Source organism: Episyrphus balteatus, chromosome 2, assembly GCF_945859705.1.
Source record: "Episyrphus balteatus chromosome 2, idEpiBalt1.1, whole genome shotgun sequence".
Lineage (NCBI taxonomy): Eukaryota > Metazoa > Arthropoda > Insecta > Diptera > Syrphidae > Episyrphus > Episyrphus balteatus.
The window spans coordinates 14324026-14343250 of record NC_079135.1 but is presented as its reverse complement, the minus strand read 5'-3'; the positions used below and the strand labels follow the sequence as shown (position 1 = coordinate 14343250).

The 19225-nt window shown below is 29.6% G+C and overlaps 1 protein-coding gene across 5 annotated transcripts in view; it reads right to left on the bottom strand.

Annotated features, from left to right (window-relative positions):
• LOC129910963 (homeodomain-interacting protein kinase 2) overlaps window positions 1-19225 on the bottom strand; it is a 139322-nt gene that overhangs the window by 115052 nt on the left and 5045 nt on the right. For all 5 annotated transcript variants that reach the window (XM_055988576.1, XM_055988573.1, XM_055988575.1 and 2 more), the window contains exon 2: window positions 15102-16512. In XM_055988576.1, coding sequence (XP_055844551.1) covers window positions 15102-16173 — 1072 coding nt within the window. In that variant the 5' untranslated portion in view covers window positions 16174-16512. The remainder of the gene's footprint in view (window positions 1-15101; window positions 16513-19225) is intronic.

Genomic DNA, 19225 nt, shown 5'->3' with positions numbered 1-19225 from the left:
TCTTTGTAAAATGATAATTGGATTCGTTTAAAACTAAATTGAATTGTCAAAGAACAAGGTGACAAAACCATTGATTCCAATAAAAATCCTCAAACAAAAAAAAACCTTTAGAAATGTGATATAAAGTTTTATTTATATAAATCAAAGGGAAGTTGAACAAAATATCTCGAAAGTGCAATTTAATAAAATACTAACGCCAAAAACACACATACTTTCTACACCTGCTGTGATAGCATCCTACAACATACTCACATAGTCAGAAAAATAAATAAAAAATAATCTAAAAAAGTAGATAATAAAAAAAAAAAAGTGTAGTCCTTGTAACTCTTCTATCCCGCTTTTTCAATTCCTTTTTTCTACCCTGTCTGTGTTGCAATGCAATGATTTTTATTTTGACGTTGAAAAGCATCTGCTTTTGACATAAAACACCGACAAATTGGTTAAAGTACGAGTATCTCCACAAACAAACACACACCTCTGAACACCCAAACGATGACTTTATGCACTTCCTCTTCAGTTATTCCTCTTGTGAATCCACAAAAAAAAAAAAAATAAACAACAAGACGACCGACGAAGCTTGACACACTTTCATATTTAGGTAGTATGCGTTTTGTACATAGTAGCAAAAGCGTTATAGCGGCATATAGCTTTGGCTTATGATGATGACAGTTGCATGGCGCGACTTTTTGTGTATTGGTACATATATACGATTGACGTTGAGTACTTAATGCATACGAGTACCATAAAAATTGCCTTTGCCTCAAGTTAAAACCTTGATTTCTGTCAAAAAAATAAAACAACAACAAAAAAAATAATCCTTGTTTACTTGAGGCTGCAAAGTTGTTTTCCAAAAAAGAAGAACAAAAAAAAATTTTTCACCTCAAAACGAAAATTTTACCTGCATTGCTGCATACTACACGCATTTAAGTCAGAATAATCCTTGAGAAAAGTACGACAAGTATCTCTACTCCCTACATATAGAAGAACTTTATCATCGCTCATCGAAAATAATGAGAAAACCACATGAATGTTGAAGCAAGAAAACAGTCAGCAGCTCAATTTGAGGTCATAAGAGGTGTATGTGTGAGTGAAGAAGCCCTCATTTCAGTTCAACAAAACAAAAAAATAAAAATAAGTATATCAAAAAAAAAAACACCCTGTAGACACCACCAGCATGTTCCTGTCAGCTCTCTGACTTATCATCTTGAATTGGCTTGAAGGTGTGTGGTAAGCAGGTAAGCAGCAAGCACCACCGCATAAATAAATTAAGAGATCGAAGTTATAGACAACAAAACAATAAATAAAATTAAAACAAATTGCTTCGCAGATAAGACACATTTTGTGTATCTCATAGATACACATTGGTAGCCAGAAGCAGAGCTATAATATTGTGGGTGGCAGGGATATCGTATGGTAGAATGACACGCATATTGGTAGCCACAGATATTTTGTATAAGAACCAAAAATATATGAAATTGTTTTTTTTTTTTTTTATTATTCGAATTCTCACAATGAATTGGCAAAGATTATTTTTATTATATAGAAAATGTGGTGGACCCCTCTTTACTCTATCACTAATCATCTGGGTGTTAAATCAAAAGAAGAAAAGAAAAAACTAACAAGAACAAATTATATTGGCAACACGACCTAGATTTGCCCTTGATTTCACATGTGTCTATTGCCCTTTTGTTGAATTTTGTATTAAGTGAAAATGTAAAGAACACGACTTAGTCGCATGGGCTTATTTGAGAGGTTTCGTTTACACTTACATGTGAGGTAAGTTTTTGTATTTTTTTTTTTTGTTTTTGTAGAAAAGTAGAGATTAACATTTTTTGTTAAATAGAATAGAAAAGAATCAGCACTTTACTACACATTTTAAATTACATATTTACAATATAAAAATCATGGAGAAAAGAATGCCAATATTTGTAAAAAAAAAAAAAAATAATCAATATTGTAAAAATAAAGATTTCACGCTCAAATATTGAGTTTAACTTTTATTTATGGCTTGTTGATGTATTGCAAGCAAATTTTAAATTAAAGCCCAAGTTGTTATTGATAAAAAAAGAAAAACGCATCCTATGTGTTATAGCTTTTTTTTATTAGTATGTAAATTTAGGGCGTTTCAAAAAAAATAAAATTGTTTAATTTTCTCGGAACCAGGCTTAAAAGTTTCGTTGACCCAAAAATAGGAATAAAACAGGAAATTTTGTTTCCCTTCTGATTCTATGAAGGATAAAGTTCACTGCCATGCGGATCAAAGATTTTTGTAGAGAATTGAACGCTTTACAAAAAAGGTATCCGTGGTTTTTCATTTTATAAACTCAGTCAGAAGTTATATCAGTTCAAAGGTAAATTTATCTTTGAGACTGGTTTCCAGAAAATCAAACAAAATTTTTTTAACGCTTTAATGTCACGTACAGACAAATAATTGAATATGCGCAATGTATCTTCTTCTAAAAAGGTATTAGAGTTCAATACTCAATAGTTATCGACTCAGCACTCCGCCCTTATTTTGTTGGTATTAAAAAATAAACAAAAACAAAAAAAAAAAAAAAAAACAGTTTTATTGGTATTAAGTTTTGTGAAAAAATTGAATATTTTATTTTTTGAAAGAGAACACTCAACAAAGACCAATTTGGTACTATTTATTTTATAGAAAATTAATTTGGTATTACTTTTTGGAGTTTAAACTAAAATGGTCACTTTGGCGTATGAGTAACCTTTTTGAAATGATTTTTAATTTTTTTTTTAAGAAAAAATTTCCCAGTTAATTTTTGTAAACCATTTCCTAACTAATAATATTAGCATTCAGCCAAAATTTGCTGTGGAGATTCGGAATTTTTCATGATAAGGACATCATTGATAGATGTTTAGCCGTTGTATTAGGTGAAAACTCTTTTAAGGGTTTTATATTCTATTTTAATTCAAACCGAGTAAAAATTATTTCTTTTTTTTCATCATGGTCTCAGTGCTGAAGAAAATAAATCCTTTTTGTTTAATGATGAAATCAAATATTGAATGGTTTCAACTTAAATGTGTTTCTACGAATATTATCAAGAGTTTTACAATATAAATATTCTAAAATAAGTTTTTGTATACCTACGCTAGGAACTTTTTTTTCTTTTTTAAGAAACCACCGTTGTGTGGTTGAACCAAAAACGTGTAGAAGATATGAATATACTGTCTACGTCCCAAATTACGCATTTTTTTTATCACAAAAACAGCTGAACTCAAATCACCTCGTTTTATTTTTATTTTTTTTCATATCTTGTAAGCTATATGGCCACAAAAAAAAAAACATGTGGAGAGATAAAAACAACCCAACATCATCTACTTATGGGTTTTTTTTATTATTTTATTTTTATTTTTCATTCAAAAATAAAATGAACAAAATTTCCATGACCAAAAACTCTAAAGAATCCTTATCAATAGCGAGCGAGTCACACAGAATGTGAATTATTAACAGCTCTTCAATCAATTTTGCAAACATTCATGATGAGCTCGAGTTTGTATCTACAAACATACATGTTTTTTTTTTATTATTTTTTGTATTTTTTATTTCTCTTTATTGAGTTGTTTTTTTTTTAACATTTTTTTGCTGTCTTTCTATTCTTGTTATCTTTTTTTTTAAGTACGTGAATAAATAGAAGACAACAGCAAAAAAAAAACAACCCAGAGCCACCACTAAACAACATAGACACACAATTTGTTTACGAAAATAATTCACCGCCAATCGCTGGAGCACGAACACCAAACATTGTCATTCTCCCTCCCTGACCTTGTGGCCCAATCAAAATGTCAGTCTCATTGAAATGAAATAAGAAACATTAGGCAGAAAAAAAAACTCAAAAAAAAAAAAACAACATCAAATTAAATAGTTAAATATTTAATTCATGAATAAAAAATAAAAAAAAAAAAACGTTTCTCTGGTGTTAAAGTTTAAGTTTTTTTTTTTTCTACTTCATTTTATACTCAAATTTATTATGTCTCTCCCTGCATTATTTGGGTGGACAGGGACAGACAATAAATAAAATTGATTTAAGTAAATATGTCAGCAGTTCTTTTGACGAGAAAATATTCCAACTTCACACCATGCCACATGACAACAATTTTTTATTTTATTTTATTTTTTTTTTGCAAATATAAAATGTTTTTAACTAAACCGCTAAACTGCGATTTACTCTTTTAGAAAAAAAAAAATATACGTCGCAGTATTTTGTTTGTGTGTGCTTTTATTTTTATTATAATGGGGAATTTTTTTTAGTGCTCATGCCAATGGCTGAAAGTAATTCCAGAGCAAAATAAAATGTATTTTGTTGTTTTTTTTTTTTTCTTTCTTTTCTATGCCGCCTCCTCTTGGATTAATCAATTTAATTAAAGAACAACAAAAAAAAAACAGAAGAGGAAGAAAAAAAATTGTATTTTATCGATGGCAAATGGCAATAATAAATACAAAAAAGCAAGATAAATATAAATAGAAAACACAAGATAGTGCTAGTTAAATAGTTGAAGCTTTCGAAAAAAAAACCCACGTACGTTATACGACGACTACCTACTACGTTTGAAAGTAAAAGAAAAGAGGAAAGACCAACACACAAAAAAAAATAAACAAGTAAACAACACAAAATACAACGCAATAATAAGTTAGAAATTAAAAACAAAAAAGCTACACAAAACAAAAATGAAAAACTTAAACTGGTTTAAAATTTCTTCTTCTTCTGGTATTCAGACAAAAACAAATTAAAACGAAATACAAAACTCGAAAATCTTATAAGTTTTTGGTTAGAAAGGAGCTGGTGGCAATGTTGATACATAAGCAGGGTTGTAAAAAGTCATTATATTATTAATGCATTTGCTCTCCATTACAAATTTTTAACAAAATATTTATTGCAAATAAAAAAAAATTTCATTGAAAATATTTATTCCAACTGAAAAATATTTGCATTAAAAAAAAAAATTTTATTGCCAATAATATTTTGCATTGAAAAAAAATTCAATGCAAAGTGTGTGCATTAAATATTTGTTTTTAATATTCGTCGAATTTCCTACAGTTTTGTATATTTGACCATACATAAGTTTCAATGTAATAGTTGAAATAGCTAATATGTGGTCAAATTGTCAAAATTGTAAGAAATTCGACGAATATTAAAAAAAAAAAAAAACATTTAATGCACACATTTTGCATTGAATTTTTATTTCAATGCAGAAAATTTTTTATTTGCAATAAATTTTTTTTTCAATGCAAAATATTTTTATTTGCAATAATTTTTTTTTTTTTTTCAATGCAAAATATTTTTATGTGCAATAATGATTTTATTTTCAATGCAATTTTTAAAATAAATTTTTTTGCATTTAAAATAAATTTTTTTTTAATACAAAATATTTTCAGTTCCAACAAATATTTTTTTTTTTTTCAATGCAAATATTTTTCAGTTGCAGTAAAATTTGTTTTAATGAAAATATTTTTCAGTTACAGTAAATATTTTTTTTAATGCAAATTTTATTGTTTGCAATAAATATTTTTTTTTATTTCAAATGCATTTTATTTCATGAATCTTTTACTAAAAATAAATCAATTTTTTATAAATCGAATTTTTAGCAAATTTCTTTACATATTCTATAAGGAAATTGAACGCTCTACAAAAAAAGGCCTTGTAAACTTTTTTCGTTTACCTAACCGTTTTAGAAATATTTGAGGTCCAAAAATCGAGAAAATCTTTAAAAATTCGTTTTTTTTGTCCTTAATTTTGTAACAAATTGAAAAATTATAATAATTAATTAAACGGGCAAGACATATTCTTGTAGGAAACAGATTGCTATACAAAAAAGGTCTTGTATACTTTTTCATTAATCTAAACATTTGAAAGATAGTCGAGGTCAAAAATAAAAAAAATCATTTATTTCTGATCTGAGATCAAATTTTACAGATTTCAATTTCACACACACCGCTGTAGGTATTTGATATTTATGTAAACATTTGTTTTTGTAAATTCTTGATGCGGTTTTTTTTATAAGGACAAATTTCTCACACACAGTTACGAACAAAAGTAAATCAATTTTTAATATCCATTTGCCATGAGAGATCAATGGATTTGATACAAAAATCTCTGTTTCAAATGGAAATCGATATTCATTTTTTCTTACCTAAGGCAAAGAATTCTTCGAATGACAGTTCTTCGAATAGAAATTCATCGAATGTCAATTGGTCTAAAATAATTTATCGAAAAATAATTCTTTAAAAGTTTTCCGATGAATTATTGTTCAAAGAATTGTTTACCGATGAATTTTTTTTCGAAGAATTGGCATTCGAAGAACATCTATTTGTAAAATTGTCATTGGAAGAATTTAATTTCAAAGAATTGTTTTTCGATGAACTTTTTTTTCGATGAAAATGTATTCGAAGAATAATAATTGTAATACGAAAACTTTAAGTGGCAAAATTGTGATTCCAAGAATTATTTTCGATACATTTTTCGATTGCATTCGAACATGGATTTCGGTGGAAAATACCAGATATTAAAGTCAAAGAAGATAATACCAGATAATATCTTACCTAAAAGGCTTTCCGTCATGATAACTCTTATATTCATTTGGAACAACTCTATCCAGGAACTATTATTTCATTCAAAATGTGAAAAAAAAAACAGAAAAAACAAATTGATCATCAAAATTGTGAAAGTAAAACATTCTGTGAAAGTTATCTTTTAAGTTTAACCACTAATACGCAAAATTGATTATTCCTGACACAGTTTTTCGTAGATTGCTCTAATATCTGAAATTTCATTAGGACGTCACTTAAGCGTTGTTTTCGACGTACCGCCTATTGGTCTTTGCGTTGCTTCGTCCAAACGTTCATCTGTAGACATAGGTATCGTACACTAGCTCGAAAACGGCTTTTGATTAAATTTGATTTGAAATGTTAAAGTGACTCTTATAAAACTGGATTTTTGGTGTCTTCTGAAATATTTAAACTTAAATAAAGGTACTTTGAACTACAGTAACAAGTGCAGATACGTGACGAAGCCGTTCATCAGGTTAGGTATGTTTTTATTTCAAAAAATTTTTAAGAAGTATTTAAAATTTTAAACAATTTTCCAGATTATAGTCTGTTTACAAATTTTAAATACCTACTTTTTGTACTTATTGCTCCATCAGGCATACAACCTTTTAAACCCACTCAAAAAGTTAAGGGTTATCTTATTTCGAAAACTAGAAATGGGTTTAACTATTTGGATTTTCTATTTATAACAACAACAAAAATAAGCTTAAGCAAACAAATTTTAAAAAAAATAAACAAAACAATAATTAAACAAAAATAAAATAATTAAAATGATTCATTTTTAATTAAAATGACAATTTTTACCCTCTGTTGTGTTTAACGTCATAAATCTAACATAAAACTAATTCCACTAATTAGGGATTTTTTTTTTTTTTTTCAAACTATGTAAGTTTTTTTGTTTGTTCAAAAAAATGAATCATCAATTTTTTTTAAAATAAAACAACTCAGCTAGTACACACGCAATGCATACTCTATTTTGAACGTCTGCTCTTTGGCTTTAAAGGCCAAACAAAATCAATAGACAGCAGAAAGAGATTATATTTATTTGAAATGCAATAATATTCTGACGAAATTCACCCAAAAATATTCTCGGATAATTATATTACATATAATGCGTTTGTTTTTGTATATCGAACGGACAAAAAAAAGTTTGTTTAATTTTGTCAGCAAAACTATTTAAATGAAAAAAAAAAAAAAACAAAAAGTCGCACACACATCAAATAAAAATGGTATTGGCGTGGGAAAAAAATATATATGGTGAAAAGTTTAGTGGACAATCCTGGGTATGGAAAAAAAAACAACCCCTAAGTCCTCATAGTCCAATACAATAATGAAAAAAAAAAAACGAAAATTTCCTAAATCCTATCATCAATGACAAATTACCCCCAGGCATATAATTTATGAATTTGAAAAACATGTTAGACGAGAGAAGGGAGAAGACGAGACGAAATAATGTGAAATGAAAGTCATTTAATTTTCACACCGAAGAAGGAGGATTTAAATATCAACAACGAACGAAATAGAGGAAGAGGATTATAGAAGGGAGGAGGACAAAAACGACCCACAATTATACAAAACACTTTAATATTTCGAAACGAAACTGATGTTGTATATAGATTTCGGGTATTTTCTGTATTTAGTACTTTCGAGTATAGTTTTCAGTTTTTCACACAGCTCTTTTTTTTTGTTGGATATTTTTGGGTGTTTTTTCAACAACATTCTAAATATTACTTATATTCTCATCATGTAAGCCGCCATGTCGAGTCGAGAGACACAAAAATTTATATAAAAATAGGCCTAGATGAGGGATTTTGTTTCATTTGATGAGGCGGCACGTACAAAATGCATGACTCTTCAGCATAATTTTGTTCATGTTTTTTTTTTTTGTTTTATTTCTGTTTTTGCTGCTTTTTTTTGGGATAAACGCCAAGAAAGTTATAAGGGCGTGGCGAAAGTAAGTAAGTATAAAGGTAAAATGTGATGACAAGTCAGTAACGTCAGCCATTTATACACTGTCTACCAGCCTGATGCCATTGGCAAAGTATATTCACCTGGAGAGAAATTAATCAACCAACTTAGTGAGCGATGATGGCGATAATAAATATATGGTGGCTGGCAAGCAAGCTAAACGTAAGCAAAAGGTGTGTTAAAAGTTTTTTAAAGGTGTGGAAAGGGATATTTGTCATTTTCGGGTTATTATCCAATGGTTGTATTAAGATACAATATATTACGAAATGAGGATTTATACAAATGGTTGAGTGAACTTTCATTAAAGTAGGTATGTTATGAAATAATCTTTGAGGAGAAAATCTTATCTTGTGTACATATTGGAAGCTGAGTTATGTTTGCCTTAAAGCACAAGCGATAAATTTAATTAAAAGTTAAAATCCTCGTAAGTAGGTACTTGTTGATTCGAATGAGTTCGAAATTCATCAGAAAACACTGAAAAGAGTGGAAAAATTTGGGACAAAATAAAATGGGACAAATTATTTTAGGTCTTAAAAAACTTTTGGGGCTTATAAGGTTTTAAAATTTTTAATTTAGGATTGCAGATGTTTCGTATAAATTTATTTTAATCAGAAATTCCCTGATGAAAACTTAGTGACTTAAAACTATGAGACTTAAATTTTAAGATTCTAAAAGTTTAAGTTTCAATTTTCAATTTTGTGTAGAACTTTAAGTTCAGTAATTCCTAGAAGTTTGAAATTTGGTGCCCTAATATTATTGAAAAAGTACTAGACGATTCACGGCTAATTTTGAACTTCCTTGCAAGAAGGCCATTCAAAAATAATTTTTAAAATATTAAGCCTAGAGTAAGCTTTGCAAGTTGGGTAAACCTGCAATCCACTGATAGTTTTAATGTTGCATTTTATTCTACTGTCTACTTTTCTTTATTTTTCTTTTACTCATAAATTGTCTTCAAAAATATTGCCTCTGGAGCTAACCACGAATACCTGTATTTAAAAATATGTGACAATTGATTTGGCATTTAATCGTCATTGAAAAGCCTGACACTCAAGATATCCAAATTTTAAAAAAATAATGCATTTTCGAAATATGTATTTTGACTTCATGGTATACCATTCACTTCTACTAGATACTTTTATTTAGCGGAAAGATAAAAAAAAATTGCTTGCCTTTGCACTTTATCATGCAGATGGCGCCAATACAACTTAAAAACTTGCCAACCTTTTGTTATTGTTTGTTTAGAAATCAAAATTAACACATCTTGTTCCAATCACTAAATACAATAACAGATACATTTCTAATCTGCCTTCATGTTTTCCTTTCTATTGGTCGTGTAAATGACACATTCTTTATAAGAAAAAAAAAATTGTTGTTCAGGCAATTAAGTAAACCACCAACCGTTCAAGCAGACCAGTTGAAACACTCAAAAGCCCAGCTAAATAATGTTTTCATGTTTTTGTTCAAGTGTTGGTTACATTTTTTCTTTTTAAAAATAAAAAAAATAAACAAATGTGTGCCAAGTTTTTACTATTTTATTTTTCTTTTAGACAAAAATAAATGCAAAAATTCAAAAAAATACCTAGTAAAAAAATAAATATAAATTAATCAAAGTATCGTAATGCTTTTATAGTACAAAAGTATCCTATCAAGTTGTATGACCATTAACATCTCTCTCATATTCACACTCCACAAAAAATACGTATGTTGCTGGCAAAAACGCTCATACTTCCCATTCTTTCTTACGGTTGTGAAGTTTTTAGAAATTGCGATGCATCTAGCAAGAGAAAACTTAATGTTGCGTTCAATAATACCGTGCGTTATGTGTTTAATCTGAGACGATTTGATCGTGTTTCAAACTATTCGAAGTTATTTTTAAATATGCCATTTGATCACCTCCTTGCCTATAGGGCATTGGTTTTACTTTCGAATGTGATTGAAACTCGTCAACCTAGTTATTTGTTTGATAAGCTACGCTTTGGATCCTCTAGCAGATCTCATCAACTCATTTATCCACGATTTACATGCTTAACATCTGAGCGACAATTCCTAGTTAGCTCTATTCGCCTATGGAATTCTCTACCAGGGCAAATACGGAGGTGCGGCGGGACTGAGAGATTCAGGATCGAACTTAAAGCTCACTATTCTAATTAATATATTTTTTTTTTCTTCTTCTTTCTTATATTAAAAAAAACATAAATGGAGATGTATGTTAAAAAACTTAAAAACTTATACATTTTTGAAAATTATTATTATTATTGTTATAAATTATAATTGTTTAATATTTTTTCAATTTTGCTTTTATTTTTTGTAATTTTTAATTTATTATATTTGTATACTGTTATATTGTCATTAACGTATATTATGTTCTGTAGCTCAACTCAATCAAATTTTTAAGCTTCACTTGCTATAAGATAATTTAAGTCTTAATGTGTAAGCATTTAATCGAAATAAAACTAAAAAACTAATATTTACGATCTCAAGATCATGTTTTTTACGATGCAATGGAGCAAAAATTAACTTCGACACAGGGTGAGTTATAATAGCATTAAATGCACTTAAATTGTTTTATGTTTCAACGAGTGTGTAAGTACATGACGTTGATTTCATATACTTGAATTGACTTGGGGTTATAAAGTGTGTTTTGTATTATAAAAGTCATACTTCTTTCAAACATTGATTCTTTGTACACATCTACTTAAATGGACCATAAATCACTAATAAGCATTATTTTCATATAAAAAAAAAAACAACATTCGTCTGACACCAAAGTTCACTTAGATATTTGCTGACTAAGAATGAATCACAGCTGTTGGTCTTGCTTCTTAAAACACTTTGAACATACTCGTAAAGCATGTTTTTTGTTTGTTTGTAATCAATGTTCGTACATTAGCTGCTGGCCTAAATTACCTGAAAATACAATTTGAGCTTCATGAAAGCAAGTTTATAGACTTTCCGTTCCTTTATTTTTAAAAATACTTTATAGATATTCCTCAAATCCATTTTTGCATTTTTGTCAATTGGTTAAAATCAATTAAAAAGCATGTTTTCCTGTTTGTGACACTTAATTGTCCACAAAACTTATCTGATTTGGAGATATATATTTCGTTCAGGCGATGGACATAGACTGCTTTTTTACAAAATTTAGGTTTCTTTGAAAAATAAAGGCAGTGAGCCTGCTTGTTTTCTATAACTCTGAATTTTTAAAAAGAGAAATTCTATTACACAAGTAGCAAAAATAATTGCTAAAAGGAGCTTAGAACTGTTAAGCACTTTTGCCATTCTTCTTTAAGAACGATTGAAGTTCATATTAAGAAGATAAAACTGGGCGGTAGAAGAATTTAAAAAAAATACCTAATAAAGAAGGAATAAAGACTTAATAAAGAATGATTTAAAAATTGTCATATCGAAATTATACAATTTTGTGCTAATTGTGCAGAATTTATCAAATCACCTTAAATTTTTTTTTCCAATTTCGCACTTCTCACAAATTTTTTCCTTCAAAATAAAGGTCCCAAAATGACATCAGTATAAAAGAAGTATAATAATTTTCAAAGATTATTCTTAAATCCTTGAAACGAAAAATAGATTAATGGATTAAACATTCAAAATGAAAATTCAAACATTCTAGGCAAGAATATACTCTACCAAATACCCAAAAACCCTTAACGTTTTCCTCAAAACTCATCACAAAGTTCTTACTCGTATACCTATATATCTAACACCAAACAACAAGCATTTGCAATTAAAACCTTTTCTACCCTTTCTACGAATTATCCTCAAAAACATTTAACAACACATCACTGGATATTTCATCATCAGGTTCGTAGATAGGAAGGTAGGAAGGTTAGGAGTTTAGATACATACATACATTAATAGGTTATGGGTGGTTTTTTGAAAATTCCTCTTAATTTCACAAATGATTTTCAACATTTCCTTCTCCATATAAACACGAAAAAAATAAACTTGAAAACTTGATATACCCCACAAAATTAACATGACAAGAATAAATTAAGGTTGCTAAACATTTCTGGATGTTAATCTCAAAAAATTTTATTTGTTTTCTTGTTTTTTCTTTTTTTTTTTTTTTGTTTCTCTAAATTTTGCATTGTATGTATTATTTTTCTGGTAATACCTTTTATATTTTTAAATTAGGAGTGAAATGAATTACCATAATTTTGTGGCAATACCTTCTGGAATTGAATGTGAAAAATTATTAAGATAATCAAATTTACAAGAAGAGAATAATACTTCATCACATCATCATATAGCCCATTACATTTTTTTGAGAGAAGTCATAAGGTGGTGTGGAATTTCTACCGTTGTCATTGTTATGTTGAAAGTAGGTACTTTTTACATAATATTAAGTTCAAACCTACCTATCCTTGTTAACCTTCAGGGAGTTTTTGACTACAGTTCATTTAATAATTTTATTCTTTCATTTGTTTTATTTATTTTTTTTCTTATGAATTGAAATGGATACCATTTTTTGTCTGTTTGTGGGAGCAAGAAGCCTACAATACTTATCTGGCTTTAATGAGACTTGTTGGGGGATATATATTTGAGTTCGTTTTTTTTTTTTTTTAACTTTGACTTCTATTTGAAAATCTGCTAAAACATAAATGAAGTAACGCAAGCATTTGTTGACGCAAAATTGGATTCCGAAAATATTTCGATGGAAACACTCAAATTTCTAGTGGATTTAGCTCCATAATAATTAAAAATAATAATTGAAAAAATTAAACAACAAAACAGAACTTATAACATTATGATTATAAAAACTTTTATCCAGATAACATAATTAATTGAATTTATATAATTTGGGATAACTGATTTTATTTAATTAAAAAAGTATATAAATAGCATATTTTAGTTCTTATCCGTTGTTGGTTTTCTTGAATTTTCATCTTCAGATACAAAACCCAAGTGAAAGATAATAATAACATTCCAATTGCAAATTTTAAAATTGTTTTTTTTTTTTAAATATGTTGTTCTGCTTATCTAAATAATATTCAAATTTTAAGGTAAACTCTAAAAATAATTTCTTCCGAACAAAAATCGTTTTTGCCTAACTCATTTTTGTAGATAAACTTTAACTTGCAAGCAATTATTGTTTCAAATCAAAAGCGAATACAAAAATAAGCCATATTAAAGTAGAAACGCTTTATCCGGATAATACATTTGATGGAATAAAATTATATTTTTATTCACTTTCATTTAAACTTTCGATTTATCCGAAAAGGTTTTTGAGTTTTTTTTTATTAGGAATCAAATTTCAACTCAAAAAAAAAAAAATACATACATACATTCAGCCCTATTCGGAAATGTTCTGGGTAAAAATTCTCCCAATGAAAATTCTTCATAAACTTTGGTCTCTTTTAGCTTTTTCCTCCTTATAAACGAAGAGGGAACAAAATTGAAACGGAAAATTTCAAGATTGGAAACCCTTTTTTCGAACACATTTCGGCGGGAGCTATCATTCAGAATATGGCTGATTAAAATTCATCGAATTATGAAGAAATATAATGTTCTTGTTATCCGGATGTGATATTTTAACTTATTTCTTAAAAAAATAAACTTTTCATTTACATAGAAGGAAATTTTATTTAAATAAGTCATTATCCGGATAATATATTTTAATAAATTCAGTTCACATTATTTCACCCTTTGGTTTGGAAAGAACTATTTTTTCTCATTATCCCAATAAAGTTTAAAGTTATCTACATCATCCTTAGGTATAAAATACAGAAAAATAAAGTTGCCTATCTATCCGGATGTAATGCTAGAACGTATAAGAATTTTAAGTTTTAAACTAAATTTGCAGTTATCTAAAACGATCAATGGATTATTTTAAACCTTATAAAATTCAATCCAACAGAGAATTAAAACATCCACTTTGAAAGCTTGGGGTACAGCCACGTTGTGTGCGGCTAAGCGTCAGAATCATAAGCGCAAATTTCGAGCGACAAGGTAGCCTGTTATTGCGCGGCAATTTCTTAAACCATACAAAAAAACCTAAAACTAAACTAAAACTAGAAATTTGGTGAGTATTCGACTCACCAGCTTTGCAGTTAAGCGAGTTATTTTATCCAACAGACAAAAAATATGACAAAATAAAACAATATATCCACTTTTAACCTTTATCCGGATAGTATATTTTATGGTTTAAAGATCTTTTTTATAATATCCCACATTATTTAGAAAAAAATTACAAAAATCTTTTATCCGAGGAAAGGACTAAAAAAATCTTTGGATAGAAATCTAATCTTAAATATTAGTTAACTGATCTACTTATTTAACTTGCTATCCATATACAAGACTCCAGTTGTAAAATTAAATTATTTTCTTAATTAAAAACCATCGATTTATTATATAAAAACAAAATGACATTTTCTCTCTTATCCGGATATGATTAAAAAAAAGTCAAACCAAGAAAAAAAAATATTGATTTATTTTCCAAAAAAAATCAATAAACTTCCAATTATAATTCTCCATTCATCTAATATTTTCTTGACATTTTAAAAGAAAAATAATAATTATAAAAAAATATAAAAGAAAAACAATTGAAACTCACCTGTATCACGCTTCCTTTTGCTTGCTTTATGTAGCTGGTGTTGTTGTTGCTGTTGTTGTTGTTGTTGTAGTTGTAACTGTTGCTGTTGATGCTGTTGATATTTATTTGTTAAAGTACGTATATCTGTCTTGTCACTACTATTCGCTCCTGTTGCTGTTGATGTTGATGACGATGATGTCTTCACCAACAACTGACTACTAATATTCCCGTACTTATTAACAGACTTGTCCAGAAATATTATTCCGGGACGTTGTGTCTGTTGTTGTTGTTGTTGTTGTTGCTGATGTTGATGTTGATTATTATTGCTATTATTGCTACCTGTCAAGCTACCGTTATTATGAGATACGACTTGTTGCTGTTGTTGATGGGGCGTAGGCGCAACAGCTGACGGTATAGAATTGTATGAGGATGCTGTGCTCAATGTGACAGCAGCGCCGCTATCATTACTGTTAGTGGCCTTAATTTGACCAGAAGCAACTTGAGTGTGGGTCGTCGACGACGATGACAATGATGACGACGACGGCAAAGAGTCTGATACTGCTGCTGCTGCTGGTTGCCCAGAGCTAAAAAGGTGATGACTTGTTGTGGTAGCAGCACTTCTTGCAGTTGACGAAGAAGAAGTTGCTGTTGATGATGATGATGACGAGTACTGCTTTTGTTGTTGTTGTTGCAGTAATGATTCCTGCTGTTGTTGATGATGATAAAGAGGAGTTTGATGATGATTCACATCAACTATATATTGCTCATTCAAATTATTTTCGTTTTGCTGTTGCTGTTGCTGATAGACACTAGAAATAGAAACTCCTGTGTCCTGTGATGACGAACCAAAATTTTGTTGTTGTTGGTCGTCTAATTGTAGTTGCTGCTCTTGCTGATGGCAACTACTATCATTTGGATAAGTTGATGTCGAAGATGTGGAAACAAGTTGATAATTGTTATTATTATTATTATTTGTTTCTGTTGGACAATTGGTGTTGTTAGTAGTTGTTGTTGTTGTCTGCTGGCAATCGCCCTGTATATTGGAGCGACTAGGAAAGTCGTAATTGGACGACAAAAAATGCGAAGTTTTCATTTGCGTTCGCAAAATTCCAAGCTATTAATTTTTTTATTTTTTTTTTGCTTGCTTCGTCTTAATTTCGAAAAACAAAAAAATTGAATATACTCTAAAGTCGTCGTTGCGTTTTTTTGTCTCCTCTCAAAATTACTTAAATAAGAGAATTTAAATGAGATCTTTTTTTGAAATTTTGTATTTATGTTTAATACACTTTTTTGCATTAATTTTGTTGTTGTTGCACAAAAACCGAAAGAATTTATTGACTTTTGCTTAACTTGGCTTTCTCTAAGTCATCACTCCCACACAAAATTTTATTAAATTCCAAATTGTAAAAAAAAACGAAGGTTGGAAAAAAAGCTGAAAGAAATTAAGGATTTTTTTTAAGTTATTAGATATTCAAATTAGAGGTTTTATGTTTTTTTGGCGAAAAATAAAGGAATCTCTTTAATGTACACTCCTTCTTTAAGGACTGGCTGCACCTTTAACACAAGAATGCTCGTTGAATAAGAAACTAATAAAAATACGCAATATTCCAGGCCAGACTACCATCATTTATGTGTGGTATGAATTGGGCTCTCTTACCGCTGCAGACGCGCCGCATTGTTGTTTTCGTTTTTTATTTTTTCTAAGGATAACAAGTATATATACAAGCACGGCGGGTGAAGAAAAATATACTGCGTCGCAGGTCTCTATACCGTTATGCTTCTACCTACTGTAGATGGTTTTTTTAGCTTCTACTTGGTTTATGTTTGAATGTATGTGTGTGTTGTATGTTGTTCACTGTGCCGACACCACTTGTGAATGGAGGATAGGGAATCCCTATGAGTCCTTCGTGCCGTATTGTTATGATTCATTCAGAATCATGCGCATTTCGATTGCAAGAAAGCTCTCTGATATACAAAAGGGTGTGAGTGTTGCCAGACATGACGAAATAAAACAAATTAGTATACCTACTGACGAAAAACTGCCTGGGTAATAGGGTTTGAGGTTTTAAGGGAGAGACACACAAAAAAAAAAATATGCTGAATGAAATTATTGCATAAAATTATGTGTCATGTTTTGAGCAAATTCGATTTTGTGCGATGGCAGAGAGAATACAGCTTAAGGCGGCTTGATGATGATTCCCAACCCTTGGTAAAAAATATTTGCAGACATTCCCGGGCTGGATTTTTTTTTTTTTTTTTGTTTATTCGTTACCAAATATTGAAAATTGGATGAAAAATTGATATAAATTATTGTCTATGAGAGTTATCTATTGATGTCGGAATGGATTGGTGCTTCGCTTTGCAAATTTAGAAAGCTTTTCTGTTGTGTACAAGAATTCTACCATAAGGTGGCTAGAGCAAAATGGACCAGCACACACTAAAATTAAATCATTAGCAACAAGTTGAAGCTCTATGAGTCTCAAAATAATGAAATTCGTATATACAACTGAGAAATGATGAAATATTCTGCAATTACCGCGAAAATGTGTTAGAAGCTTTTTTTTCACCGGCAACGCCTGTGCTACATTCTAAAGATTCCTTCAAACAAAACAAAATACAGTAGGTATATTGTGTTGAATGGAATTTTTAAGGTTTGAAACTATTTGGTATTCAATTTTGTTGATAGAATCAGAATTCTAAGACTTTGATGAGTGTTTCCCAAAAGATAAGGCTGTTCATTTTTATACAAATTGATGGAAGACTGAAGACGGAGTCGATTGCAAACTATTGTAGCGTATTCCAATATCTCTCAATTATAATATCTCAAAATTATAAACCTAAAAACAAGGAAACATCGTGGCAGAGTCGCAAGCGATTCTGACATTTGAAGCAATCACTTCTGCATTCTCTATAATAGCGATGATGAAAAATACTCCTCCCAAAGACAGATTGCACCATTCAACTTCGACGATGAAAGCCAGCATTTGCATATCCCCGACCTGACCGATCAAGTGGAGGAAGTCATATCCAATGGACCTGGCGGGCATACTGCCGAGCTATTAAAAGCAGCAGACGATGACCTTGTTGGGAGTATGCACCAACTCATCTGCCCAGAGGAATCAGTCTCGTTAACATCGCCTATAACATCTTCCCTGCCGTATTATGTGAAAGTCTGAAAGACCTTCGTCAACAATCTGTTAGGTCCTTATAAATTTTGGAAAGTTCACCATCGACCAAATATTTACATTACGGCAAGCAGATCTTGGAAAAAAAATCCATTAACCCATTAAAAACTCTCTCACGCTGTTACAGAATAAATTCATTTTGAAATAATCAGCATAGTGGCAATATGTTGTTACATGATTCTCATAATCAATGTTGGACCTAACGAACTTAATAAAGCTTTAAGCAACCTTATGAAATGTAAAGGAAAACATTTTCAAGTTACATTAAAACATGAAATCACATTGAGGTCAATATGGTAAATCCCATAGATGGAATGCATATTTCAACCCTATGGACCCTAGTCGAGACTGACCAGACCAACGTTTAATAACCTGGCAACAAAATCTCATTACAAAGTAAGTAACTGTGTACTCTGCATGGAATACATTTCACATTAAAATGGTGATATGTTTTGCTTGTCTTGCATCATGTTGTTACTTTTACTTAGGTACCTATGCTCGTCGTTTAACTATGAGTGAGTAGTTCTCTTAGGAAAACCATCACAAAGATTTATAAGAAATCCCCAAGAAAATTGCAGAATTGCAACTTATTTTGATTATGAAATCTGATGAAAGTCTTTTTTTTTTTGTTTTTTTTTTCGTTTCATTTATTTGTTACAAAAAAATCTAAATCACGAAACGACATTCGTGCAAAAAAAAAACAAACTCAAAGATTGCATAAAATTGTGATTGCATAGAAAAACAGAGAGAGAGAGAGAGAAGGAGGATTTGTGTGCACTTTTATCAAATATATAAACTCTGTATGACGTTAATGTGAACCAAAACAAAATGTAATATAGCCAAGTTACAGTTATAGCCACAAAAGTATACGTGTATGATGATTCAATTTTGTCAAAACGTGTGTAAGAAGCATTCATTCAAAAGCAAAGACGACGACAACTATTGCAATTGATCATAATC